The following is a 27,381-nucleotide window of genomic DNA, read 5'->3' on the forward strand; positions in this document are numbered from 1 at the left end:
AGGTCTATTTCTATGTTAATACTGTGAAAGTATCAAAGCCCTCAGTCCACAGAGAAATGCACACAGCCTGTGTTCAGAAATTGAGCCTTAAAACCATATTTTTATTCGATAAATCAGAAGACAGTCAGCCAATCAGAAGAGAGGCTCAAAACCTCCTCTCTTCTGATTGGCCTGTTGTTACTAGAGCTCCAGAGAGAAGCCTGAGAGAGGAGATGTAAAACTACATTGAGATGTTCTTTGGTTCTTAAAACCACAAATATATCTTCTTATGGATCAACACTTCAAATAAAACACAGGAGAAGAGGAAAATACCTTTAATTTCCTTCAACAGTCTAAAACATGTGAAGACACAGGACAAAAAGGATTATAGATTCATCATGCTTTTATTTATACTATAATACAATATAATATTGCATTGTCTCCCCTGATGGACCTGTACATGACATGATAGTAAAGACAAACAAAAGTCAAATAATCAATGCACAACCATGAAAGGTTAACAAAGATGAAGTCAAAACCAAAAATATATATTTCTATATAATCATATTAATATTTGTCATTACACATACTGTAGCAGTCACATAAGATAAAGTGTATATAGTGCATTAAGAATAAACCTCGCTATGCAGTGAGAGTATGAGTGCCCAGCCTGGAAATACTTCACACTTTTTTTTCCTTTTTTTTTTTACCATTTCTGTAAAAATGTCATTTTTTCAGACACTTAAACCTGAAGCAGACTCCTGCCTCCACACTCTGCATGGACACAACTCTGAAGGTCAATACAACTACTTTCATCCAATCACATGTTGTCCTTTAAGCCTCACACATCTGGGTTTGCGGGTGTTTACTCACTATCTGAGGTAATATCACTTTACAGAGGCACATGTTTTAAGACGGGAATTTTTTTTCATTAACATTTTGTGCACTATCATGCTGGGTTTTACTTTTCAAGAATAATATTTAATGAATTAGCAGATCTGTTAGCTCATCCCAGTGCTAACAGACGGTGTCTGTGTCTCAAACACTGTAGCTGGTTAGAAATCAGCCCTGAAGCTGAAGGATTGGGTCTGACCCCAATGCCCAATTCCCAACAAGTGCTCGAGGGCCCGCGGCTGTCTCATTGTATAATCATCATATCTGAGGGCTCTTAATGTACAACAGTCTAAAAGAAGCAGTCTAAACATCTCAGGGCTTAATAAGCATCACTTTCCTCCATCTTTCAAACCAAAGCTGTGACAGATTAGAGAGTGAAATGCTGATTCCATGGTTGACATAAACGCATTCAAAGAGATGAGAAAAACAATCTTGTATTTCTGACCCCAAAAAAAAAAAATCCAAAACATTCTTATTAACAGAAACCATTGATGCTTTTTTTCTGATTGCTGATCATCTTGATACGCAGCCCACTTTTATAGCAACAACTTCCACCACATGTTCAGAGTAGCTGTTAATCAGTGACCACATCAGCTCGGCGTTAGGTTGAATTTTATCTCATCTGTACCGTGGCACAGATAACTCAACACGCTGCAACTGGAAAAAAACGCATGCAGACAAAACACAAACAAATTCAGGAGCTATCTTCATCAATCTGACAACACGTGCTGCGAATACTCACAACACGATCAAATACACAAACACGCTGCATGTAGCACAGTGTTTCCAGGGGAAACAAAAAAGTGATGAACCCAGCTTGGATGCTCTTGTTGTTCAATACTTGTGAAGTTAAAAGCATTGAACTAGTGTGCATGGTATTATAGTACATCCATGCAAGTGCGTCCCAGACAGGTTCATCACTTCGTGTCCCCTGGAAACTCTTCTGTTGGCGACTGTGCTACATGCAGCGTGTTTGTGTATTTGGTCGTGTTGTGAGTATTCGCAGCACGTGTTGTAAAATTGATGAAGATGATTTCTGAATTTGTTTGTGTTTTGTCTGTTTGCATGTGTTTTCTTAAGTCGTTGTGTGTTGAGCTCTCAGGGCCACCGTACATCTGTTTCTTCCCATCTGTCTGAAAACATTTAGATTTGCCTCATACAACTGGTTTTATAATCTTTTCCTATTTTTGACCGAGTAAAGTCATTGGTGTTTTTGTTTTTTTTTACCCAGAAAAAAGTTAGTTTAACTGTGGTTCTTACCTTGTGGGTAAGTGGAAGACTTTTTTTTTTTTTTTTTTTTTTTTAAATAAAGCTTTTGATTTACATGAACCTCATCACCCCTCACCCCACCTGTATTTATGTTTCTTTGATTATACACAAAGACACTTGGATAGAACACATCTAAAAATGTTATCATTGGCACACAAAGATGTTCAAATCAAAAGCTGTAACATATTATGGAGAATCTTTTCATTTGCCCTGCAGCCGCTGAGGGTCAGTGTCCTGCTAAAAGACACTTCAGCGGGGTAAATGATGGCTGACAAATCAAAATCATGTCCTTACGTTATCCTGCTGCCTGCGCTATAATGGCAGTTTACTGTAAAGTGAATTCATAGCCTTTGTGACAATACTTATTAATTACCGTAAATTCTCAAAAAAAAGCCCCTACAAGTTAAGTCTGAGGGCAGAAGGGGGAAATGCTCTTATTGTTGCCTTGACTATAACGGCTAAATTTAGCATGATCAGCATTTCCACAGCAGTCACTCCACCAGTACAATGTGGTCTGCCTGTGCTTTCTTGAACAACTGTCAAAACCAACTCCTTTTTTAAAATAAAAGCCTTCTAGGGACGTAAAGTGATTCTGAAGAAATGTTTTCATGTTAAAAACCAAACACTGGTATTCAAAAAAAATCCTACACACTGTCTGACTTGCAGCAAACAACTTTATTGCGACGTTCAGTCTTAGACCCTCATCAAGGAAAAAGAGGTCTAAGACCGAAACGCTGCAAAAAAGTTGTTTGCTGCAAGTCAGACAGTGTGCAGGATTTTTTTTAAATACCACATTGGATCCCACATCCCGTTACTACGCACCTGCCTCCCAGAGTGCTTTAAAAACCAAACACTGATCAGATGTTGAAATATAAAATAAAATAATTATTAAAATTGGACATAACCTACTGTAAATGGCCTGATTCTTTCTTATGTTGAGGTAAATGAAAACCTGGGCTCCTATTTGAGAATTTACGGTGTACATTTGTTTAATAACTATTATAAATTGTACATGATGAATTACATGAAAGCAAAGTTAATATGTTGTCATGTGAGTGCAAATACAAGTAATACAGGCAAGAAAATACTTTGAATATTTCTTTATATATAAAATATAATTTTTGGGAAAATAGCTACATTCTCTACCTAAAATGCTACAGCACCAAATCCTCCACCTGTTTCAAGCATATGGTGAGAGACTGAAAGTGATCAGACTCTCTGTTTTTTTTTTCCTTTTACTGTCACAGTTCTGTAAAATAATTTGTGGAGACTTGATCTGAGTTTAAGTGTTGTTTGGAATTGCGTCCTCTCTAGAGGGAGGCGCTGTGGCGCTCCACAGCATTTCATACCTTGTTATAATTACCATAAACATATAATGATTTATTCCTCTTAAAATCAGAATCTTTTCAAAGCAAGAGAGAAGGGAGTGACATTTTCTGAGAGAAGCAGACACTGCTGCTCGTTTTTTTCCGTGACAAGGTTTGTGAGAATTTGAATTAAATCCTCACCTTGGGAGATCAAGGCAAGTCTGTTGTTAACAAAATATAATATTGAAGCAAAGTATTAGGTTACACATAGCTCTCTTTGTCACTTCTGAATGTGTGTGTGTGTGTGTGTGCGTGTGTGTGTGTGCGTGTGTGTGTGTGTGTGTGTGTGTGTGTGTGTGTGCATGTGTGTGCATGTGTGTGTCTCCTACAGGCTCTGTCATTTGTCCTCTTTTCTTCTCTGTAGCCTTAATTTCCCTGACAACCCTGTTGGGCAAAGAGGAGGCATTAGATAGCAGTGGGTTAAGCAGTGTGTGCTTGTGCGTGTGCGTGTGTGTCCTTACAGAGTTGGTGCGTTTGCGTTTCCAGCAGTCTGGGTTGAGTCTTTTCTGTTCATCTGCGAGGGCTTTGGCCTGTAGGGTGAACGCCCGGCGCTCCTCACTTCGCATTTTCTTCCAATGCTCACCAAGGAGGACGCTGATCGCTCTATGACACACACGCACACACATGTTACCATTTAACAAACACAGATACACTGTATGGCTTCATAATACACACCGCAGAGCACACCTACCTATTGTCCTTGCCTGGGTACATCTGTGTGTACTCCACCCTGAACTTCTTGGCAAAGAGCATGAAGGCGTTCATTGGCCGCTTGCACCTCGTGGGCGTGGCGTTACTACCTCCCTGTGCACCGGCGTGCTGGCTCTTGGTTGGCTTTGGATGAGGAGAGCGGGAGTGGCGGGGACTGTGGACATCTGTGGGTTTTAAACAAATTCACATGAGGCTGGAGGTATTTTAAAACATCCTCAGTTCTTGTTCTTACTGTTTCTGCTTATCCACACAGAGGGTTAACTCAAAGTCAGGAGATTTGAAGCACAGTACCTCTACTTTGACACGTGTCTCTGTCTGGAGAAGCAGCTCCCCCGCTGGACTGGGAGGCACGCCGCCGTCTGGCCATACTGCTCAACACGTACACCGCAGAGGAGTCCAGAGGAGTGAAGTCATGACTAAGAAAGAGACACACACAATAATCAATCAGATCGGCCTCCTTGCCTCTTCAGGTTTTGAACAGCATCCACCATTTAACACTGATTCATCTTCAGTTATAAATCTATGTGGTTCTTTGTTTACTGTTAGTGGAGAATTCCACTGTAAGTGTCTCTTCTACCTCCTAAAGGCATCAAAGACCAGTGAGTCATCTGTGTGTTTGGCATCTCTGTGTCCTGGAGGCAGGCACACATCTCCCACCTCCACTTCATAGCATGGTATCCCATAATGCACCACAGTCAAGCTTGGGTAGAAGGATGACCACCCTGATAGGAAGAAGGACAGACAAATGTGTAAAGAAGTCACGGCCGGTTGAACCAGTGTCAGTGTTGTCTCGTCATCACTCCTACCTTTGTGTTTCACATAGAAGGGGTGGTCAAGTTGGCACCTGGCAGTCATGCGGGTGTGTCCAAATGCACCGGGGTCAAAGGTCAGCTGCAGGACGGCCTGACCAGACAACACGACCTCTGAGTGCTCCACCAGCTGCAGGCCCTCAGAGCCATAACCCTGTCAAAGAGAGAGCAGCGTCTTTATACGGTAAATATTTAGTCTTCTTTTCTGTTCATCTCTGATTGTAATGAACCAAACTGCTATTTTTTTCTTCTACTTAAATGACACAGAACGCTGGTATGCTAATGTTACAAATATAACACATTAACACAGAGTAACCTGAAAGAAAAAAGAGCGTTTGGAAGAAGAACTCGAAGGCCTGGCAATCTAAGTGTAGACACAAGCTACTTACAATAATTATATATAATTATAGATAATTATACCTTCAGAGATCTGGACTGGTCCTCATCACAAGAGTCTTCCTCAGCAGACTCCAACTCCTCAGCGTCCTGCCACTCCACATTACAGCCGCTGTGGAAACGCAGATGAGTGCCTGACGACAGAGGAGAGTGGCTTCCATCACATAAATGACAAACACATATGACAGAAAACATAACAGAGAGGTTCTTTGTTTTTTTTAATTCAATTTCTTGTGTGTGTCTACCTTTAAGAAAACAGTGCCAGGCGGTAGCTGGCCAGGAGAAGCTCCAGCCCATGTCTTCATCATCAGAGAGGGAGGATCTGGTTGACACTGCGGAGCCACATTCACTGCTCGTCTGTGGAAATGAGGAGAAGCATGATCAGGACACTGTGAGCCACTAAGTGTTTCAAACTCTAATAAACTAACACATTGTCAGTGTTCACTTATAAACAGCAGATTATTCTTGAGATGTTGTGTTTGCATTAATGACAGCGAGTGGCGATGAGACAAAGAAAAGGAAGCAGGTAAACGATAGCTCTACCCTGCTGCGTCGACGCTCCCTGCTGTGACCTCTGGGGGGCGACAGGCTGCTGCTGCTGCTGCTGGGGAGAGGAGGAGGAGGCCGGGCATAGGAATGTAGATCACTGCTGGTGCTGGAGATGCAGACCACAGAGGAGCTGAGAATGACACAGAATATATAAGGTAACTTACACAGCTGGTGCAATACGGCAGATTTAGCAGAAGTTTATTTAGTTAAGAAGTTCAGAAGCTTTTAGTTTATATCTTAAAACGCCTTAATACTCATGTTGTTGCTGTTTTAACTTCATCTCTTCAGTATTGTCTCTGGGAATTTGTTGGTTTCAGTGACCTATAAAAAAGTCTACATTCCACAATTTAACTGTCAAAGCCAAACTGAATAAACTAAAGGGATTTTTTGGAGGGGGCTGGGGCTGCAGTGGGACTTTGTTTGGACTCTTGCCCTTAGTTTTCTTAAATCCTGGCTACAGCTACTTGTTCTTTAAGGCCTTTAAGACACATTACAATGATACATACTGTCATAACTTTATTTATATTGCATTTCTTTAAATGGTCACAAAGTGCTTACAAAGTAAAACAAATTAAATAAAATAAATAATAAAAATGTCAAAAATAACAAAGACTTCCAGAAATTTTTAGACGTAAATAATAATAAAAAAAAAAACCTGTCTAAAAATAGATAAAAGTTAAGAAAAGTCTCTCCAATAAAAGTGAGTTTTAGGATGTGATATAATATTCATGCCTTTCATCCATAAGACTCATGTTTTAGTGCATGGAGAGACAACGTGCACCTGCCTGCTGTGAGTACAGTCCTGTAACAGTGGGCTCTGGGGCCCAGTGGCGATGTGAGCCAGCTGCGTCAGCCAGTGTGTGTCAGGAGGCTGTGGGCTGTGTGCTTCTGAATGTCCATGTCGCTCCTGGTGTGACACACCCATCTCCACCTGGTAAACAGGTGGTGCTATTGGCTCTGCCTCCTCCTGAACCTCCTCTAGATCTGGCAGGTCGTCTGGTCGGAGAAACAAACAGCAGGAGAAAAGTTTGGTTCAGAAATTTATGTCTGAGAAAAACAAACAAACACCACATGCACTGTGTTGTTATTCCATCAGCTGTGTTATAAACCGGGTGTATGCTAGTGTCTTATTTACCATATTCCATGAAACTGTCACTGGTGGGGTAGACAGGTGAGGAGGAGAAGTGTTCCTCACAGTGGAGCAGGTCATGTGATTGGTCTCCATCTGTATCCATAATCACTCCTGAAGGTGAGAGCAGACAAACAGGAGGTTACAGTGCAGGAATCACACTTGACTAATGGAGACTTTTACAGGTGGAATTTGTTGTTGAATTACATTTACATTTTAAATTTTATTTAAATTTATATTTACTGACAAGAAAAGCAATATATCCGTATTATATCAATACAAAGTAATATTAACACAAATGTGTGAAAAGCATTACAAACACTAAAATATAACACTCAACACAAGTCAAATAAAATTAGTATATGTTGTGTTTTCCTCATCTATTCCCAATCTATCATTATCATTATTAATAACCCTCAACATAATATTACTTATTAATAAATAAGAATAATTACAACAGTTTTTGAATTTTCAAAGATTAGTCTGGCAGTTGGTTTGTAGTTAAAGGGAAACTCCAGCAGTTTTACTCAGCTGTATGTCTGTAGCTTTGGAGCAGCTTCCAAAGTTTGAAGAAAATAACCATCTTTATGTCATATGAGGGTTATTACAGCCTGGGCTTAGAAACCAGACATTTGTGATGGAAAGCCTGCGTTACAAACTGGAGATGAAGAGTTTTAAGGACACAGATGTTGATGAGGTAGCGAGGGTCTATCACAAAACGCAAAAGAGTAGTGTGGATCCAGTTTTTTTTAATCTTGCTTCATACTAGTGATTAAAGGCCTGAATATCTCATCTTCTGCTGCTTTGATTTTAACTATTCTTTTTTTTTTTTTTTTTTCTCTTGTGAGTCCCCAAACTGTATGAAAATGCAATTCTAGACCACTGAAGTGCCCAATTAAAAGATTTCTATCTAGTAATGATGCAGTATAGGGGCATTACCTGTGTGTTCTGCCTCAGGCTCGGGCTCCTGGACCTTGTGATTTTTTGGGTCGCTGGACAGCACAACTGGGGTCACCACCTCCCACACCATGATGTCCGCAGTCACTGAAACATGAAGAGTTAAATTATACACTATAGTTTTATACTTTTTTGTGTAGTAGTTTTTTTTAATGTAAATGGACTAATTTGAACTTTATGACCTAAAGATACTTTAATCTACACATTATTGTCATAATCCAAAATCCCCATAGATATATCACCCACCATCTGCACACACACGCGCGCACACACACACACACACACACAGAGGGAGAGAGAAACAGAATCCTTAACTGAGCTGTATATGGTTGGGGTGACATCGAAAGAGACAGGGTGACATAGGGTAACTGGGCTGGCTGCCATTACCTAAAAAACGCACCTAAGTTTAGACACATTCTCAAAGCTCCAGTATATTCTCATATTCATTACTTACATGTTCATTACTTAATGTAATGATATTGATGTAATTTTAATCAACACCATGAAATAGTCGGTTTGCAACATGTAAATACGATAACATGTTGCAGTCTTATCTATTTCACAATGTCCTCGTCATGTGACTCCCTCTTGTTTATAAACTTTGAGATCCTGCACGCATGCGCATAAGAAGCCCATTCATTCAATACAGAGAAGGGCAGCGATAATACACTTGAAATAAGTGGTTGAAAATGAGTAAAAAGCACCAAGTTAACCATCCAGGACGAACTGACAGTCGTGACATTACCCACTGACATTAAACACTACAAGTCTCAACGACTTTACACTTTGTTAAACTAAAGACGAAACTGTGTTATTTGTTGTCACGCAGCAAAAAGTGCCGTTGAAATACTGAAGTTACGTCGACGAAAACTAGTATAAGCTCTATCGCCTGTGTTTTAACGGAAAAATGAACGACGTTAATTGGGTTCAGACTATGAAAATATGATTATATACGTTAAAATGGACGAGCCATCTTGTTACGCAAAGGCAGTTACAACAAAACAACCAGCTAACGTCAACAATGAAGCTTTACGGGGCGAAGAGAGAAACTGTATTTAAGACAAAAAACAAACGTTGTCAGCTCCACATTTTTACTCGTGTGACAAGTTCGAGGAAAAATCATTCAACTTGTGTAAGCACTTATCAAATTTAACGCTTTAAAACCCATAAATGATTTCAATGAACTTTCCTTAACTCACCAAAACAGTCGCCTTGTACGGGAAAGGGGGCAGGTATAAACATAATTTCCCCAGCGATCCTATTGGTCAGATATGATGTCAATCTACAGCTTCTCTCGCTCTCATTGGTCATTTAGTGCAGGCTTGTTTTCTTCATTATATCACCACAACAATAAAACTCTGGGTGGGTTAGAGTGATGAAAGCGCAAGTGACAATTACAAAACAATTAATGTGCCGTTTATTCAGCTCATTTACTTTTTAGGAATAACCAGAATAAGCCTGTGATACTGCATGATAGGAAGAAATATATTACCCCCATATTTAACAATGTGGCAAGATCATTTAATTTACTTAATCAACTTTAAATCAAATTTAAAGAACTCAAATACATACATCTGAGCATTGAAATTCGAAGACTGAGAGCGTATGGTGCATGTAATGCTGCAAGTGTTGACATATAGTGATGAAACAGACTTAAAACAAGGAAAAATATGTTGGTTCCGTTTGCAGCAACAGACATATAGCCTTCAGCTAAATTGTAATGTGCCCAGTGTAACTAACAAGTGCAACATGTAGTTTCAGCCAAATAATCATCCGTCTATTTCTGTTTCAGAACCATTCATAATCATTGTATAAAATCCTTCATATCCTTAAGTACATTCTTCAGAGTAATTATAGAGGTTTCACTGCTTCTTATGAAGCGAGTGAGAGCAGTATATTCAGGTCTTTCCGGTGAAATTATGATAAAAGTACATGTCTCTGTGGACTTTCTGAAGCAGCTGAACCAGTCTGTAATCTTATAGGTCTACATTTAAATGGCACAGAAAGAACACAGAGGGGAGGTGGGGTCTCATCTAAAGAGCAAGTTCACTGCCCTCCAGTGGCCACAGTGAGGAGCTGCGATACTACATCAATAAGTGGCAACATACTGTGTTAATGTTGGTACAGTTAATTTTGGTACAGTGTTAATGTTGGTACAGTGTTGTTACCAATATGTACTATTATAATATGTACTATTTTAATTGTACATATTATACATAGTAATACTACTATGTACTGGTGTGATTACAGATGAGTAAAAACAATTATTCTTAAAAGAAAAGACTGGTCAGGAGCTGACAATAGAATCATGAGTATTCACCGCCCCTCAGTGTTCACAGTAAAGAACTACTCCAAGGCCGGATACATCATGTTAGACATTATCACAACGGTCAGTACTTTCAAAATAAATCAATAAAATATCCATAACCGGTTATTTATAAAAATGTATATTTTTAAAATAAATAACAATAAATAAAACCTAAACTGAAGCAATTTAATTAAATTAGCAGAAATTAAAGATTGTATGCATTATCATGTTATTTTTTCTCTAGTGGTCAGAGAATGCAACTACACTTTCGTAAATGATAATATTATTCTATTTGTTATTATTATGATGATAATAATAATAATAGCAATAGCAATAACCATAACAATAACAATAATAATTATTAGTATAATTAGTTGTAGTAGTAGTAGTAGTAGTAGTATATCACCAAGGCTGTTAGTTAGCTTAATTCAGTTTTTTGGAAGATAAATATTTAATTCTTTAATAAAACAGTCTTACATACAGTATTTTGGGTTCAGGTTCAGGTCTACATTTGTTCTTCGCGCCGGTATAGTGTTTTACTTTGAAGAGAAACCGGAAGTCTTGTTCTTGTTCTGACTAGATAAAGTTAGCCGGTGCGTTTGACAACCTTCCTGACAAGAAGCGCAGCATTTTCTTCATCCAGCTCACATACCCAAACTCACAAACTTAGACACAGTTTTCTCCGGTCGTTGGTCTCTTCATGTAGCATAAATGCCGAAACTTTCGTCCACAGCTCCGGGTTTCGTTCCCTTCTGCGTCTGCGTTCATTGGTGAGTCATAAAAAAGACTTCTATGTTTTACTAAACTGACGCCTCTCCTTTCGATTATTATGGCAGCTGTACCGTTACATCCACCACAGACCGACCAAGTTCGGCTGTGGTTGAATTTAAAAGTTGTATTTTCTCCTCTCGGGTGGTTACGGTCAGTTTTAACAGCAGATATTTACTCAGAATTGTTTATAACACTGTCGTCTGAACAACGGACTGTAAGAGTCTGTGTGGTTTTAGTAACATCCATGCTGTGTCAGTTTTGCTTCCTGCTTTTCAAAACTTCCTCTGTTAGTGTGAAAGAAGCAGAAACTCCATTAATCCTGTGATTTACGAAACTCCAGTCAATGAAGACGATGACTGTGTTATAACACCTTTAATATGGATGTCAGTGGCATAAATGATATATTTTACATTATTATTGAAATGTCATTATTGTTTTAGAAGGCAGACAACAACAAAAAAGTGCAATATGCAACATGACATCACATTTTTCAATCTTCATATTCTATTTTAATGTCTAACATGTCTGACAAAACTCCACTGGGCTTTAATATGAACTTTATAGAAAGCAGTGTAGTTTCAGTTGTTAATTAATGCTTACAGTAAAACAAGCGCTAAGCATAGCTACTATACTGATACAATCCATATCTTAATTTTGACACTCTTGCTCACAGTGTCAAAATTAGCCATCTGCTAACTGCAGTTTCTAGCTGACACAATATCCATATATCAGTGGATTCATTGACTAGTCCACTGGCTGTGAATTGATCAAGTATTTTGATAATTGTTTGTGTCATTTTAAAGCAAAAATGTCATTGTCTGGTTTCAGTTTCTCAGTATGTGAGGGTTTGTTTCTTTTCTTTTCTTTTCTTTTCTTTTCTTTCTTTCCTGTAAACTGAATATGTTTGGGATTTGAGCTGTTGTCCAGACAAAACAACACAGTGGGCACAGGGAAATTATGATGGGTACAATTTAAAAATTGATTGATTAATAGAGAACATAATCAGCCTGTTTATGAATAATGAAATCAGCCCTTACTTACAGCCTAGTAGTATATTAGACCGCAGAAACAAGATGAAATGCAAATTTCTCTGGACTGGAAGTGCTAATAAGAAAATGAATAGTGTTTATTTATGTTGGCCCAGAAGGTTAGAGGTCATAGATCAGTGTCTTCTGATAGATATGGGGCTTGTATTACAAATATCTATCTCTGTAGGTGAGTTCTGTGCATTTCTGGCTAATTTTCTTTACTGTTCTCTACTTAATCTGCCTTGTAGAGGTACATGAAATACAGCATCACAGATTAATGATAAACAGCATAAGAGTATCTCCTTTCGTTTCTCTGTTTGTGTCTGTCCTCGCCCTCAAGCTAGGCGATGGATGGGCAGCAGATCCAGGTGAGCGACGAAGAGCCTAAAGTCCTGAGAGAAGACACCCGGAGGAGGAGGAGAAAGAAAGCCATCACGTCGTCCTCTGGCACGTCCATGGATCAGATAACTGTGGAGTTCGTGCTGCCCACTGTGGCACGGGGCGGAAGCGGCCCTGACAGTCTGCTGCTGGAGGTCGCTGGAAACTGGACCGTAGAACAGGTCGCCTAATTTACTACTGATGATTATGGATGTGACAATGGCGGTCATGGTGGCTTTAAACATTCTTTACAATGATCCAGTTTCATTAGTTGACGTGCATATTTCTTGACTCCCAGGTGAAAGCTCAGGTGTGGCTGAAGGCGGTGACTTCAAACCTCTGCCCTGAGTTCTACCAGCGGTTTTCCCCTGACCACTGCATCCTGCTCTACCAGAAGAAAGGCAACGTGTGTGAGATCTACGACAAGCACCAGGTCTTCCAGACGCTCGACTGCATTCGCTACTGGAGAGGTACCGACCAATCACAAGTGTTTTTACTTCCTGATGAGGGTCAGGAACTGAGTTACTGTGAACATGTCTGTTGTTGTCTCAAAAGCCCTGAAGAAGGACGTGGGGCGGATCCAGCTGGTGCCCCGCCCCCAGCCCTCGGACGAGTCCCTGCAGTACCAGCGCTACCTGAACTACCTGATTGGCTACGATGTGACGGATGTCAGCAATGTGCACGACGATGAGCTGGAGTTCACCCGCAGGAAGCTGCTGACGCCGCGACGCATCGAGCTGTCTGACCGCGACCCTAAACTCTACTCCATGGACCCATGGGTGACCCGCAAGCTGCTGCCTGAGCACCTGCTGAGCAAGGTACATGTGCATGATTGTCTTATATGTATGACCAATTCATGCATTACCTGTTGCATATAGAGCAGATGTTCCCAAACGTTTTCAGTCATGGCACAGACTCTTTGTCTCTGTGTAGAATTAATTTGCAGGATTGTCTGAAATGAATTCTTTATTCAGTCTTTTCCTCAATTCTAATTCTGCTCCGTTGGTTTGTTCCACCTCTCAGGTCAGTAACGGTCACATCCTGGTGGTGATCCACATCACCACGGCCAGCCAGACCATCAAGGTCTCCATCGACGACACACCGGCACAGGTAGACAAATGTGGTTACTACTAATGTGTTTACCACTTTCTGTTCTATTACTGCGCTGTTTTTTTTTGTTTTTTTTTTACTGTTGTCAGACTATTTTCCTTCTTGTTTAGGTGCTGGCAAGTTTTTTCGCCAAGACAGCAAATAAAAGACCGTTGCTGGGCATCCCTGAAAACATGTGTGAGGCGGACTATGTGCTGCGTGTGTGTGGCAGGTATGTCACCTGAGCTACTTAAACATGTAGCCAATATAATCAAGTTTGCATTGAAAGTGAAAGAGCAATTGATTAGATTATGTTATACCAGATAAGCATGATTTTTTTTTGTTTTAAATTTTGAAAGTAACCGTTTCAGTATCTGTTCACACAGGGAGGAGTACCTGTACGGGGATAAACCACTGCAGAACTTCAACTGGATCCGTCAGTGTCTGAAAAATGGTGAAGAGATCCACCTGGTTCTGGAGATGCCGCCTGATCCCGATCAGGATCTGGTCCAGAGGGAGGACTGGGCCCAAGTGGATGACTGCACCGGAGTAGCAGGTAACAACTTGAACTGAGGCAGCTAGACTGTTATTTATATCTGATACATCTATTCAGTTTTAGTGGCCAACTTCCTAACTTATTCTCCTAACATTTCCTCATCAGGTACCCATGAGCAGTTGACCATCGACGAGAAAGACCATGAACGAGTGTTCACCATCTCCATGTGGGACTGTAACAGGAAGTTCAGAGTGAAGGTGCTGGGTATCGACATCCCATCCCTGCCCAAAATCCCAGAGTTCATTGTCTTCATAGAGGCCAGCATCTTCCACGGCCAGCAGCTTTTAGCCCAGGTCAGGAAAACATACCAGGATGTTGATTAAACTTATCAGCACGCAAAAGATTATAAGCATGGTGGCTGTGATATACATTGATTTAGGGGCCACTAAAATTGTTAAGCTTGTCATTAAGCATGAAAAATACAGTACATTGTGTTTCCTTTGACTACTTCACCATAAAAGCAACCCAGTGTTTCTCCAGTTGAGCGCTCTTAATGTGAACTAGCAGCAGTAGGAAATACAGCTGTGATAGAGCTGCAGGAGAGATAGAAGTAAAAGGTGAGGCTGATATCAGTGAGATAAATTTAAAAAAACAGTGACGCTGGATTACATGTCACATGCTGTGATATCATATCTTTCATGTGTGAAGGTAATTTGAATCCTGCAGGCGGACTGCCCACTGACAATATAAACAACCATATAAAAAAAGAAATTACAGAATAATAAACTGCAAGAAAAAGCTTTTATAAGCACAACACAAAGTTACAATGTGCTTTAGATCAAAATGGAATAAAGTGGATTGAAATACCAGTAATATAACATAAAAACAATAACACAAGTAAGACATGTTGGAAATAAAACAATATGCAAGCAGTTTTTTGGAAGTGCTCTATGTTGGTTTTATAACCAACAATTTCATGAAGTGGTTTTTTTTTAAAGAGCAATGTCTGGACAACAGAGACAACAGAGTTTAACACTGAATTTATTCTTGTAGGAGAGGACGACCTCCAAAACCTTCAACGAGGAAGTGCTGTGGAACTGCTGGTTGGAGTTCAACATTAAGATCAAGGACCTGCCGAAGGGGGCACGCCTCAACCTCCAGGTAAACAGACATTTCATTCAAAGCTGTTGTAAAGATTAGAAGAGGAAGGAAACAAGGAACAAGGAAACACGTTTCTGAATCTTGCTTGGATCGCTGATCTTTCTGTGCTCTGTCATACAATCCAGGTGGTTTGTGGGAAGCAACCTCTGACACCAAACTCCAAGGGAAGCTCCTACCAGGACAATACGGGAGGAGGGGGCAGCCATGATGGTAAGGTCTTCTCACAGGTAGCAGCATCATGTTGACAGTTTACAGAATGAGGCTTATCTCTGTCTGTTCGTCCTCGTCTCAGGAAAGACCAAGAGTCGTCTCCTGTACTATGTCAACCTGCTGCTGATCGACCACCGCTCTCTGCTCCGCCAAGGTGAGTTCATCCTCCACATGTGGAAAATGCCAGAGAAGAGTGAGGAAAGCAGCAGCAGCATCAACGCAGACAAGCTCACCTCGGCAACCAACCCAGACAAGGCCTCCTCCATGGCCATTGCCATTTTACTGGACAAGTACTGTTACCCCGTGGTGCTGCCCAAGAGCCGGGACGTGAGCCGGGACGTGAGCCGGGACGCGGTGGCTGGGGGTGAGGAAGCCGAGGCAGGGGAGCGGGGTCAGAGAGAGATGCCAAACCATCTGAAGAAACAGTTTGGGGCTATCGTGGCGACCGACCCCCTGCATCCACTCAGTCCTGAGGACAAAGAGCTGCTCTGGCACTTCAGACAAGAGTGTATGCGCGACCCCAGGTACTTGTTTTATTGTAATCCCAAGAAAATGGAGTACAAATGTTATATGATTATTGTTTTTTCCTCTTATTGCTCAATAATATCCCCCTGTCCTCAGGGCTTACCCAAAGCTGCTGGGCTCAGTCAGGTGGGGGAAACAGGAAGATGTTTTGGCAACACATCGTCTGTTGGAGCGCAGCAGTGCCTGGGACAGCAGGTAAAAAGGTTTTCACACTGTCACTGTATGTACGTACGTGTCCTCAGTGGACTCGCTGTTTCATCTCTGGCGGTCCTGTTGTTCCCGTTCAGTGGCCTGGATGTCGGTCTGGCCATGCAGCTGCTGGACTGTCACTACTCTGATGCTCAGGTTCGCTCGATGGCTGTCAGGAAGCTGGAGACTCTGGAGGATGATGATGTGCTCAGGTATCTCCTGCAGCTTGTACAGGTGAGTCTTTTCTTTTCATTTACATGTACATTTACCAAAGTATTGTACTTAAATTCAGCTTAAAGTGAGGTATTTGTGTTTTACTTGAGTATTTCTATGTTCTGTTTCTTCATACTTCTTCTTCTTCATTTCAGGGACAAATTTTACACTTTTTACTCCACAGTAACTCAGATTGAACTACCCAACAGTAAATACAGTAAAATAAATTCTTTGACAAAATTTCTTGGTTGAAATTAGTTCGACCATGATAAGCTACAGCATTAAAATGTTCTGTATCTGTTGATGTGTCAGTCATCATTACTGTAACACTGTGACAAGGGGCCACTTTATATAATGAATACTATTAGTTTAAAGGAAGAGTAAAGGAAACACAGTCATTCACTTTCTTGCAGAGTCACATATCTGTAGCTAAATATAAAGCTACTGTGAGCAGCCAGTTAGTGTAACATAAAACCTGGAAACATAGAGAAATGGCAAGCCTAGCTCTGTCCATTGGTACCAGTTTCCAGGCAACCAGCAGCAACTCCAGAAAGTTACTGGTCCCAGCGCAGAAATAACATGTCACAACTCTATGCAAATGGTGACTTTATGTTGATTTTGACTTTTTGCACGGCTGAAACAAACAACATATAACATAATAATTGTTCAGTTTTAAGTTAATTGTTTTTTCCATTAGACAGAAGCCAGGCTAGCTGTTTCCAGTCCTTGTGCTAAGCTAACTGGCTGCTTGTGGTACCTTCATATTTAGGATACAGATATAAGATTGGTAAATATCTTCTCATCTGTAGATTTCACAGAAAATCAAACTATTTCTTAATTATATTTTGCTGCTGATACTTTTGTACATTTACTTAAGTGAAATTATGACAGCAGGACTGGAACAGTTTTACAATGAGCCACTGCTACTTTCACTTAAAGCTCCATATTTTACACTTTGTTTTATTTGAAGTGTTGATCCATAAGAAGATATATTTGTGGTTTTAAGAGTCAAAAACCATCTCAGTGTAGTTTTACATCTCCTCTCTCAGGCTTCTCACTGGAGCTCAAGTAGCAACAGGTCAGTGAGCCAATCAGAAGACAGGATGCTCTGAGCCTCTCTTTTGATTGGCTGACTGTTTTCTGAGTAATTGAATAAAAATACAGCAGATTTCAGGTAAACACTCAGAGAAACCAAATCCAAGCAAGGTTGGATGGCGGGTCCAGGTGGGAGGGGCTTGGGGCATTGCTGAGAGCGGTTACTGCTTTGTTGTGACATCACAAAGATACAGAAGTCCTGACAGCTGGTTTTAAGGCTCAGTTTCTGAATACAGGCTGTGTGCATTTTTCTCTGTGGACTGAGGCTTTGATACTCTCACAGTATTAATATAAAACCTAGACCTGCTTTATAATCAAACAACACATGGACACCTACCTTTTTTACTATATGAGACCTTTAAATAAAATTACATTTCTTCCTCCACTAACCAAGGGTTGAATAGCAACATACTTATTACTGTGGCTAAATTATATTTTGTATGACTACTGGGTCTACTGAGCGCATCATCTGCTTTTTACAGGTTAACCTCTGATTGTAGATCACAGTAGTTACAGTAATTACACCATATTTTCTTTTCTTTTCTTTTTTTACATCACATGCCGATTACTTAAAAATGTAACACACATCACGTCCGTCTTACAGCACAGAAAAAAATCTGCTCCACTTGAGTCACAGTTACATTATTTCACAAGCTTGTGGAAAGAGGCAGTTCAGCACATACATGCTGCATGATTTTCTCCTGATGTGTTTCCATATTTGACTCTGTGGTCAGTTTTGCATGAGCAGTTTGAATTATCAGCTGAGGCCAACAAAGAGTCTTTTGGCCTGATAGGAAAATGACTCTTTCCTCCATATACTGCTATCATTGTATCCTATGGACCTCAGTGACTTGCAGGGTATAATCCCAGTGTACTTTCCAAGACTTGAATGTTACAGAGAAATGGCTCTGTGTTTCATATACTGACGTAGATTCTTGAATGAGTTTTAACTTGCTTTGCAAAGGTGTTACACTGACTCACAACAGGTATTCTAGGTGTAATCCTCTATTTGTTCCAGTTTAAATGCAGGATTGTAATTATAAAATGAAATGATGAAATTATACCAAGAATAATTAGTCTTTGCCTCCCGAATCTTCAAAATAAAAGCATTGTGTTACAGAGGGATAATGATTTTGTTTTTTCAGATCACATTCTTGTACTATTCAGGAAACAGTTTGGATTCGTCATATTAACCCAAACTGCCCAGCTGTTGTTTGTTACCCCTGTTTCTACTGTCTGTCTGTCTGTCTGTCTGTCTGTCTGTCTCTGCTCTCTTCAGTTAACATCTGAATTGTGCAGTCCTGTGTGGGCACAACAAGCTCAGTGTTTTCACTGCACTTCACTCCCTTACTGCCCATCACACTGTGACCTCAGTAACCTCAGTTTGCTGAAGGCAGCCTGTGAAATTCTTGTCGTGTCCATTCAGTGTTTTCACCAAAATGCATTTTGTGTGTCTCTGAGGCCTTAAAACATTTTGCTTACACTTCAGAAAAACCTCGACTTGATCAAAAACTGAGTCTTTAATCTCAGAATTCACACAAAATCAAAATCAAAAAAGCCAAATCTTTGTTGCAGCTTTTCTTTATAGATAATCGGCTTATTTTCAACATCATGTGTTTTGATGTGTATCCAGAGGGTTTTTGGACGGGTTTCACAGTAATGTAATGTGTGTGTTTGCATGTATGTGCACTGAAACTTGGAAATCCTCTTTACATTTGAATATGTTTTAATCAGAGGTGTGTGTGTGTGTGTGTGTGTGTGTGTGTTTGTGTGTCTCTTGCAGGCGGTCAAGTTTGAGCCCTACCATGACAGTGCCCTTGTGAGGTTCCTGCTGAAGAGAGCTCTGAGGGTAAACAGGACCAACATCTGTCTGTTTTTACATTGTCACACAATGTTTATAGTGTGTGTGTGTGTGTGTGTGTGTGTTTGTGTACGTGCATGTATTTTTATATTTGTTTGTTCCCATTCATTTGTTTTGCCTGTGTCTTCCTGTTTTGTCTGTGTCTTCTGGATTGATGTCATCATGACATAAACTCTCTCTCTCTCTCTCTCTCTCTCTCTCTCTCTCTCCCTCCACAGAGTAAGCGTATTGGTCATTTTCTCTTCTGGTTCCTGCGCAGTGAGATTGCCCAGTCCATGCACTACCAGCAGAGGTATGCTGTGCTGCTGGAGGCCTACCTCAGAGGCTGTGGTGAGGCCATGCTGCAGGACTACAGGAAACAGGTGAGTAACAAAGGGCAGCTCCTTACACAATATGGTGTGTTCAGTATTGTGTAACTTTGTCTTTGTCTCTTATTATGACAATAAGTGATGAGGAAAAAAAAAGAAAAAAAAATCTCTGACCCCAAACTGTCAGCTGGATGTAAACAAAAGAGTTTTCTACGTGTGTGTGTGTGTGTGTGTGTGTGTGTGTGTGTGTGTGTGTGTGTGTGTGTGTAGTCAGTTCTAGTTTCATCCAGGTCAGGCCCAGTCCCCAAACAGTCTGACTAGGAGCTCTATGCTAATTCACAAAGTTTAACACAATCTCATCAAAAACTCAACAACCATACACATCACAGTTCCACAAGAGGCAGAAACAGACTCATTAGATTGTTGACTGATGGGTAACTGATGGACTAAGAACTGAGGCAGACGCTGGTCACTCATTCTCTGCCAGCTCTGTGGGGTTTCACACTAAGAGCAGAGGGAGTCATGTGACCAGTTGTCACCTTGCAGTCTGATCTGCAGCCTGTTTGCAAAAGTGTTAAAAAGCTTCTTCAGCACCTGACAAGATGAAGTGATGCTCTGCAGGTGGAGATGACTGAGGCTCTGCAGAAAGTCACTCGTGAGATGAAGGCCATGTCGGCTGACAAATATGACGTCACTGCACAAGGTAAGGAAGTCGACTTTCAGAACGTCCTACAGCTCTGTTCACTGAGCGAGGCACCGACAATAACCTGTGTGACTCTGACAGAAAAACAAACTGCATTTTATCTTTCGATCCTCTGGGGAGTTTTAATTAATTAGTTTTTAATCTGTCATTGATTCAAAGAAATTCAAGAAGTGAAACTAAAACTCTGTGTGTGTGTGTATGTGTGTGTGTGTGTGTGTGTGTGTGTGTGTGTGTGTGTGTGTGTGGGTGTGTGTGTGTGTGTGTGTGGGTGTGTGTGTCTCAGTGGTATTTCAGTTGCGTCAGAAGCTGGAGACTCTGCAGTTGTCGGGTCTGCCAGAGAGTTTCAGAGTCCCTTATGATCCTGGGCTGAGAGCTGGAGCCCTGTTGGTGAGAGTCAAACACACAGACTGACAGCAGAAAATGTCATATCATATATATCACTAACACATTTAAGTTTTAAAACGCACCACTAAAACTTTTTGTGGTGCGTTTTTGAAACGATGGCACAGACACCTTCCTCGCCTCCTGATTGGGTCTTAGCAGCCTCGACTTCCAGTGGTGAACGCAACACCACACAGGCGTTACAGACCCTGCTGTTTTGGCTAGCAGCTGTTGTTCAGTTAAATTCTAAAATTTAATGCTACAGCTGTCTTCGCTGTTCCTCGTTCGTAGTGTTTTCTGTTACTAACCACCTGTAGAGTAGACAATCTGCTTCCTGTTCACACCAGCACGAGCTTGCCCAGTGAATGGTCATGTGATATGCAGATTATTTCTGATTCGACAGCCAAAACGCTGTTTTAAAATGAAAACATAGTTGTGTGGAAACAGCCTTTCACTCTGGTCTCTGCAAGTTTCACTGATTCATTTCAATCTCTTTGAATCAGATATAAAACCACTTTTATGAAAGATATAAACACAGAAGTGAAAACAAGTGACCTCAAAGTGCTGTAGCAGAGATGAGTACACAGAGGTCACATCAGAACAGTCCGATTACCCTGAAGCACATCGCTGAATTTCAGAATATATGTTTGTGCGTACAGATCGAGCAGTGTAAAGTGATGGCGTCTAAGAAGAAGCCATTGTGGCTGCAGTTTAAAAGGGCCGACCCCACCACTCTGTCCAAAGACCCCATCGGCATCATCTTCAAAGATGGCGACGACCTCAGGCAGGATATGCTCATCCTCCAGGTGAGTTAGTCTCCAACACAGAAGTCAGCAAATCATTGAGGAAAGACTCTTGGAAAGACTTAGTTTCGTCTTGTGTCCCTTCAGATCCTGCTCATCATGGAGTCAATCTGGGAGACTGAGTCCCTGGATCTGTGTCTGTTACCGTACGGCTGCATCTCCACTGGAAACAGAATAGGTCAGTTACACAACCGGAAAACAAATGCATCCAAATACCGCAGCCGTTCTGTGATAGTTACCCCCCCCCGTCTCTCCGTCTTTATCTGTGTAGGTATGATTGAGATTGTGAAGGATGCCACCACCATCGCTAACATCCAGCAGAGCGTTGTTGGAAGCACTGGCGCTTTTAAAGATGAAATCCTGTATCAGTGGCTGCGGGACAAGTGTGTCAGCGAGGACAAGGTACAGCAGGCTCAGTCTGATTACAGCCAGCTGACCTGATAACATGCAAATAAGTTCAGTTGATTAAATGGAGAGAACATTAAGATTCTTTGAGCAGAAACACAAACACCAATTCTCCAATGCGTCAACCCTCCAGGTATAAAACGATCTGTAACTTACTGAGTTGATAACCAACGCTGTGGTTGAGGTGTAACCGTAGGCAGAACCCGGTTTTCTCAGTTTTGTTTTCGGTACAGTGAAAAAAAAAGACATGAAAAACATTACCTTTAATTTATTATGAATTTAACTTATCTAACTAAACATAAAGGTGTAATTGTAAACTTGTAAACTGGTAACCCTTTGGCAAACTGGCCATCATTTCAAATTGGAAAAAACAATACCCAAGTCATCAATGTATTATTGATATCGCTGCGATCTACTAACAAGACTTCAGTGCTTCAGAAGGTTATCAAATAAATAAATAGATAATCTAATAATAAGATAATATATATAAAATATATAAATGATAAGATCCATTAAAGTGCAGCATGTAGAAAATTATTGATAGTTTCACTTTTCATTTTAAGAAATTAACCTTTACTCTATGTGAGGGTAACAGTGTCACAGTGAAACGCCCTCTACCCCAGGAAAAGCAGATATACTGACACTAACAATGTCTCCTGCAGTTGAAAAAACCCTCTCGCTCACTTGTATGACTTTATTCGCATAGACTGACCATCAGAACACAAAACTTTATTCACGTGACGTGCACAGTTAAAACTAGATTATATTAATTTGAATCACAACGTTAACCGAACCAGACATCCTGTACTTAACGGCACGGCACAAATACGTGAAGCTTTAACACCCCTACTCCGTGGTTATCATCTCGATCAGTAGTAAACCCGTGTGCAGAAGTGTTAATTACACAGTGATGTATCATGGGCTCAGTGTGCTGATGGAGCAATTTTTCTCTCCAGCTGTTTCTCAGTTTATCAGATGTTAGAGGAAGTAGCAGCGCAGCAGACAGGAAGGAAGCAACCCTCAGAGTTTTTCCTGTCACCATAACAACACACACAGACACAGACACAGACACAGACAAACGCACACACGCGCACACATGCACACACACACACGCGTGCACACACACACACACACACACACACACACACACACACACACACACACACACACACACTACTTTTAGCCACAACACCTGCACCCCCAATGTCTATTTCTGCTTTTTTTTTTTTTATATATATATAAATGTGCTTGTTCTGTTTTGCAACACTTCATCTTTTAGCTGCAGTTAAGGAAAGGAAAGCAACTTTGTGTGTTCTGTCAGATCTCTTTATGTTCTGGCCCAGTCATTACTGTGGGAGGGAATGATTGGCTGAGTGGGAACTGACTAGAAAGTGTTTGTCTCTGTTTAGTTCCAGCAGGCTGTGGAGAGGTTCCTGTATTCCTGTGGTGGCTACTGTGTGGCTACATACGTCCTGGGAATTGGGGATCGCCATAACGACAACATCATGATCACTGAATCTGGTAATGATGGTGTTCGTCTGTGTGAGGGAACATCACAACCTGCATGAAAGTCTCTTGTTACATCTTGTTAAACAGGTTCTTATTAACTAAGTGTTAAGATACCTATAAATAATCTGAACAGAAATTTTAATCTCTATTAATACTGAACAAAATTCCTCCCCAGTGTGTTTCAACCACAATTCTGAAAAGAAAGAGTTCAATTAAAATGCCATGTTCTATTTTCTCTGTTTGAAGTTTGTTTTGTAGTTACTCAAACTCATCACTCATAATAATGATGATAAGCTGTATTTATATAGCACCTTTCAAAACACAGTTAACAAGGTGCTTTACAACACAAGATACATTTGAAGACGAACAATAAAAAATGAATGATAAAAATAAACAGATTAAAAACAGTTTTACAATGTTGGGGAGGAGATATAAGAGAAAAAGTGCAACAGTGAGGTAAAGTAAAAATGAGATAGATCAGTGTAAAATGATTAAAATAATCAATTGAATAAGAATCAGGAGAAAGACTTCATGCAATATAGATTTAACTGGTTAGAAGTAAATTTAGCTCTCAAGCTCTGAGAACGCACACCTGTAAAAATGTGTCTTTAAGAGGGATTTAGTTCTAAAATTTAAAAATGAAGTACTCTTTTTTTTGGTTTTGGTGTGGAGTCTGTTTTGTTCAGGCTGAACTGGTTATCAAAGGTGACACCAAGAGTTTTACAGCTATCTGCTATGTTTTAAGACAGAGAGCCAAGGTGCTTTGAGGTGTAAGCATTAGCTGTGTTAGGTACAATAGTAATTACATCAGTCTTTTCAATGTTTCGCTGCAGGAAGTTCTGGGTCTTATATGTTCTGAATATAATACAGAAATTCAACCTGGAGCTCAGGAAACACAAAAGAACAAATCTCCTTTTGTTTCTGCAGGGAATCTCTTCCACATCGACTTCGGTCACATCCTGGGGAATTACAAGAGCTTCATGGGAATCAGTAAGGAGTGGGTTCCCTTCGTGCTAACACCAGACTTCCTGTACGTCATGGGGACATCAGGAAAGAAAAGCAGCCCCCACTTCCAGAAATTCCAGGTGCAGAAAACAGTATTTTTTTTACAAAATACATGCAGGTCATCCACACATGCACAAACACCCATCCACTATTCTTTAACTAGGCCTGAAAGGTCACTAAAAGTCATCTGAGGTGATCTCTAACATGGCAGCCAGAGGATGTGTTACCTCAGCCCAGATGTGTCATAGCTCCATATCTTTTGCATGTCTGTATGTACAGTATGTTTTTATTATACACCCTTTATCTCTGTCTCAGGACGTGTGTGTGAAGGCTTACCTCGCCCTTCGGCACCACACCAACCTGCTCATCATCCTCTTCTCCATGATGCTGATGACCGGTACGACCTCCTTCCTAACAAATGCTTTGATAAAGATTTATACTTTATACTATTTATACAAAACTAGTGTCTTACCATGGTTTCTTTTAATGGAATCTGCAGCTGGATCATGAGGAGTTGTAGCTTAAAATATTTCGTTTTTAGATGAAGATTTTTATCTGAAACTATTTCATTTGTAGCCAGTGATTTCTTCAGTGATATTCGTTCTTCACAGGAATGCCCCAGCTGACTAGTAAGGAGGATATTGAGTACATCCGCGAGGCGTTGACTGTCGGCCGCAGCGAGGACGATGCCCAGCGCCACCTGCTGGACCAGATCGAGATCTGCAGGGAGAAAGGCTGGATGGTTCAGATAAACTGGTTTGTTCACCTGGTGCTGGGGATCAAGCAGGGTGTGGAGAAACGGTCCACTTAGGACAAGTTAGGAAAGATGCAGATTTTTTTTGTTCCTCTTCACATTTTGTAATTTAGACTGTGAGTCATCTCAGAGATGAAGAATAATGAGAACAGATGAATTATTAAGACATGGCATGTGACATGAGTGTAAATCCTGTGGAGCAACAAAATCATAAAAAAACAATAATTTAAAAAGAGACTGGAACTTTTAAACAAAACTACGTCAGGTGTGCAAAGTGAATAAAGATAATGAGGATTTTAACCTGTGACACTGCACACATGCTGAAGTTAATTAACTTAATTATATTTAATGATGAAGATAACCTTCAAAGTTTCTTTTTTTTTTTTACCTCAATCACCATCAGTATGGCAATCAAAAGTCTTTTCCTGCTGTCAGAGTTACCTCTACTCTCGTTTCCAAAATCTTCCAAAATCTCCACAATGAGTGTGAAGATTGAAGTGCAGGTTGAGTGATTTGGAGACTTTTCTATGTGACAGCAGAAACTGAGCATAGACAACAGTTAAAGGTCCCATATGTTACATTTTTCCAATGTTTTATTTGAAGTGTTGATCCATAAGAAGATATATTTGGGGATTTAAGAACCAAAAACCATCTCAGTGTAGTTTTACATCTCCTCTTTCAGGCTTCTCTCTCGAGCTCTAGTAAAAACAGGTCAATGAGCCAATCAGGAGAAAGGATGTGATTCCTTCCTCTGATTGGCTGACTGTTTTCTGAGTGATCCAATAAAAATATAGCAGATTTCAGGTAAAAGACTCAGAGAAACCAAATCTAAGCAAGGTTGGCTGGTGTGTCCAGGTGGGCGGGGCTTGGTGACTGCTTTGTTGTGACATCACAAAGTTACAGCAGTCTGACGGCTCGTTTTAAGGCTCAGTTACTGAATACAGGCTGTGTGCATTTCTCTGTGGACTGAGGCTTTGATACTTTTACAGTATTAAAATAGAACCTAGACCTGATCTATAATCAGAAAGACATGGACATCTACTTTTATACTGTATGGGACCTTTAATGATAGATTTTGGTTAATGAGAATAGAAAGTTTACATGAGTGAGGAATTTGATCTCTTACATCTCTTATTTTAATCATTTTCACTTGAACTACTTCCTGTTTCTACATTTCTCATTCAAAGTCCTTTTCTCTTGAGGAAACATTTTTCTCTCTCTTGTCCTTCGCATCATTCACATATTAAAACCCTGTAGATGTCGCACTGTTAATTGAACTTTTACTGAAGTGAAGCTGCACTGTCTCAAGAAGAACTGTTAGACTAAAGATTGAATGATCAGCTTGTTAAATAGTTAGCAAAATGTTAAACATTTGGAGTATTTGGTTATAGTGAATAATATGCAAGGTTCTCCTGATCAGAGGTTGACGCTAATAGATTATTGATGAATATTAAAATGTTTTCTTATTTATGCAGCAACAATCTTTTTATTTGCACTGACTGTTTAGGATTACTTTTTACATGTCTTTACAAACTTGGTGCTCATGAAATTTTAATTCCAAAAAAGTTTTATTAAAAGTCAAATTTAATGATGCTGACAGTTGCACATCTGTGCCATTGTAATGCTACAGTGGCCTGTAACATACAGCACATGCTGGTCAGTGCTGTCATCACTTCTTATTGGATAATGGTGTATAGCTCTTAATCTGTGTTTTTATTACAGATCGTATTCTCAAAGTAAACATCCTTATAAACCATTTTAAACTGAAGACAAAAAGTCGTTTGTCAACATGCATCAAGACAAACGTATGAAATCACAGCAGGTAAGAGTAAAAGTAACAATCACAGATTATGGATAAATATTCAGAGGATTTCATGGGCATAAGTTGGAGATAAAAGCTACGACCAGTGTCAGCAGTTGCAGAATCAGTATTTTTTAAAGCTCTCATAAGAATGTGTTGGACAGATCTAAAGCTTTTTATGTTTTGTTTTTTGTAATAAAACCTTTTGTGCCTGTAAATACTTTCAATCATCAAAGTCAAATAATTGGAACATGTCAGATTTTATGTCTATTTGTATCAGAAAACTAAAGTTATGTGCAATAAATACTCTGGGGTTTTTCTTCTTTAA

At 40.2% G+C, this 27,381-nt stretch overlaps 2 protein-coding genes across 5 annotated transcripts; one reads left to right on the forward strand and one right to left on the reverse strand.

Moving 5' to 3' along the window:
* Positions 1–299: 299 nt before the first annotated feature.
* Positions 300–9,294, reverse strand: LOC130163725 (HMG box-containing protein 1-like). Of its 2 annotated transcripts, none has more exons than XM_056368079.1 (13): positions 9,260–9,294; positions 8,043–8,147; positions 7,110–7,217; positions 6,760–6,970; positions 5,969–6,104; positions 5,671–5,782; positions 5,450–5,559; positions 5,027–5,183; positions 4,798–4,942; positions 4,512–4,636; positions 4,201–4,384; positions 3,971–4,112; positions 300–3,893 (listed from the first exon to the last, which is right to left on the reverse strand). In XM_056368079.1, the coding sequence occupies exons 2-13, from the start codon at positions 8,131–8,133 to the stop codon at positions 3,876–3,878; spliced, it is 1,539 nt and encodes a 512-aa protein (XP_056224054.1). In that variant the 5' UTR covers positions 8,134–8,147; positions 9,260–9,294; the 3' UTR covers positions 300–3,875. The 2 variants fall into 2 exon arrangements, with proteins under 2 accessions (XP_056224054.1, XP_056224055.1); XM_056368080.1 differs by lacking the exon at positions 9,260–9,294 and adding an exon at positions 8,515–8,621.
* Positions 5,689–27,381, forward strand: pik3cg (phosphatidylinositol-4,5-bisphosphate 3-kinase, catalytic subunit gamma). 3 transcript variants are annotated; one of them, XM_056368078.1, is made up of 25 exons: positions 5,689–5,816; positions 5,920–6,129; positions 12,508–12,727; positions 12,844–13,015; positions 13,101–13,363; positions 13,569–13,655; positions 13,766–13,866; positions 14,021–14,190; positions 14,296–14,483; positions 15,184–15,291; positions 15,417–15,501; positions 15,584–16,025; positions 16,123–16,221; positions 16,314–16,449; positions 19,307–19,372; positions 19,603–19,746; positions 20,314–20,395; positions 20,679–20,782; positions 21,436–21,582; positions 21,667–21,757; positions 21,851–21,981; positions 23,394–23,505; positions 24,421–24,578; positions 24,814–24,895; positions 25,110–27,381. In XM_056368078.1, the coding sequence occupies exons 3-25, from the start codon at positions 12,515–12,517 to the stop codon at positions 25,307–25,309; spliced, it is 3,381 nt and encodes a 1,126-aa protein (XP_056224053.1). In that variant the 5' UTR covers positions 5,689–5,816; positions 5,920–6,129; positions 12,508–12,514; the 3' UTR covers positions 25,310–27,381. The 3 variants fall into 3 exon arrangements, with proteins under 3 accessions (XP_056224053.1, XP_056224050.1, XP_056224052.1); XM_056368075.1 differs by lacking the exons at positions 5,689–5,816; positions 5,920–6,129 and adding an exon at positions 10,965–11,138; XM_056368077.1 differs by lacking the exons at positions 5,689–5,816; positions 5,920–6,129 and adding an exon at positions 10,965–11,138 and having other exon boundaries at positions 12,512–12,727.

The sequence above is a fragment of the Seriola aureovittata genome, chromosome 22 (assembly GCF_021018895.1).
Source record: "Seriola aureovittata isolate HTS-2021-v1 ecotype China chromosome 22, ASM2101889v1, whole genome shotgun sequence".
Taxonomy (NCBI): domain Eukaryota; kingdom Metazoa; phylum Chordata; class Actinopteri; order Carangiformes; family Carangidae; genus Seriola; species Seriola aureovittata.

Excerpts from the sequence above, each read along its gene's own strand:
- LOC130163725 (XM_056368079.1), bottom strand. The coding sequence starts at position 8,133 with ATGGTGTGGGAGGTGGTGACCCCAGTTGTGCTGTCCAGCGACCCAAAA. Across the intron at positions 5,184-5,449 it reads ACCAGTCCAGATCTCTGAAG|GGTTATGGCTCTGAGGGCCT; the intron begins GTATAATTATCT and ends TCTCTTTGACAG. Across the intron at positions 4,385-4,511 it reads AGACACGTGTCAAAGTAGAG|ATGTCCACAGTCCCCGCCAC; the intron begins GTACTGTGCTTC and ends TAAAACCCACAG.
- pik3cg (XM_056368078.1), top strand. The coding sequence starts at position 12,515 with ATGGATGGGCAGCAGATCCAGGTGAGCGACGAAGAGCCTAAAGTCCTG. Across the intron at positions 14,191-14,295 it reads TGACTGCACCGGAGTAGCAG|GTACCCATGAGCAGTTGACC; the intron begins GTAACAACTTGA and ends TTTCCTCATCAG. Across the intron at positions 24,896-25,109 it reads CTCCATGATGCTGATGACCG|GAATGCCCCAGCTGACTAGT; the intron begins GTACGACCTCCT and ends CGTTCTTCACAG.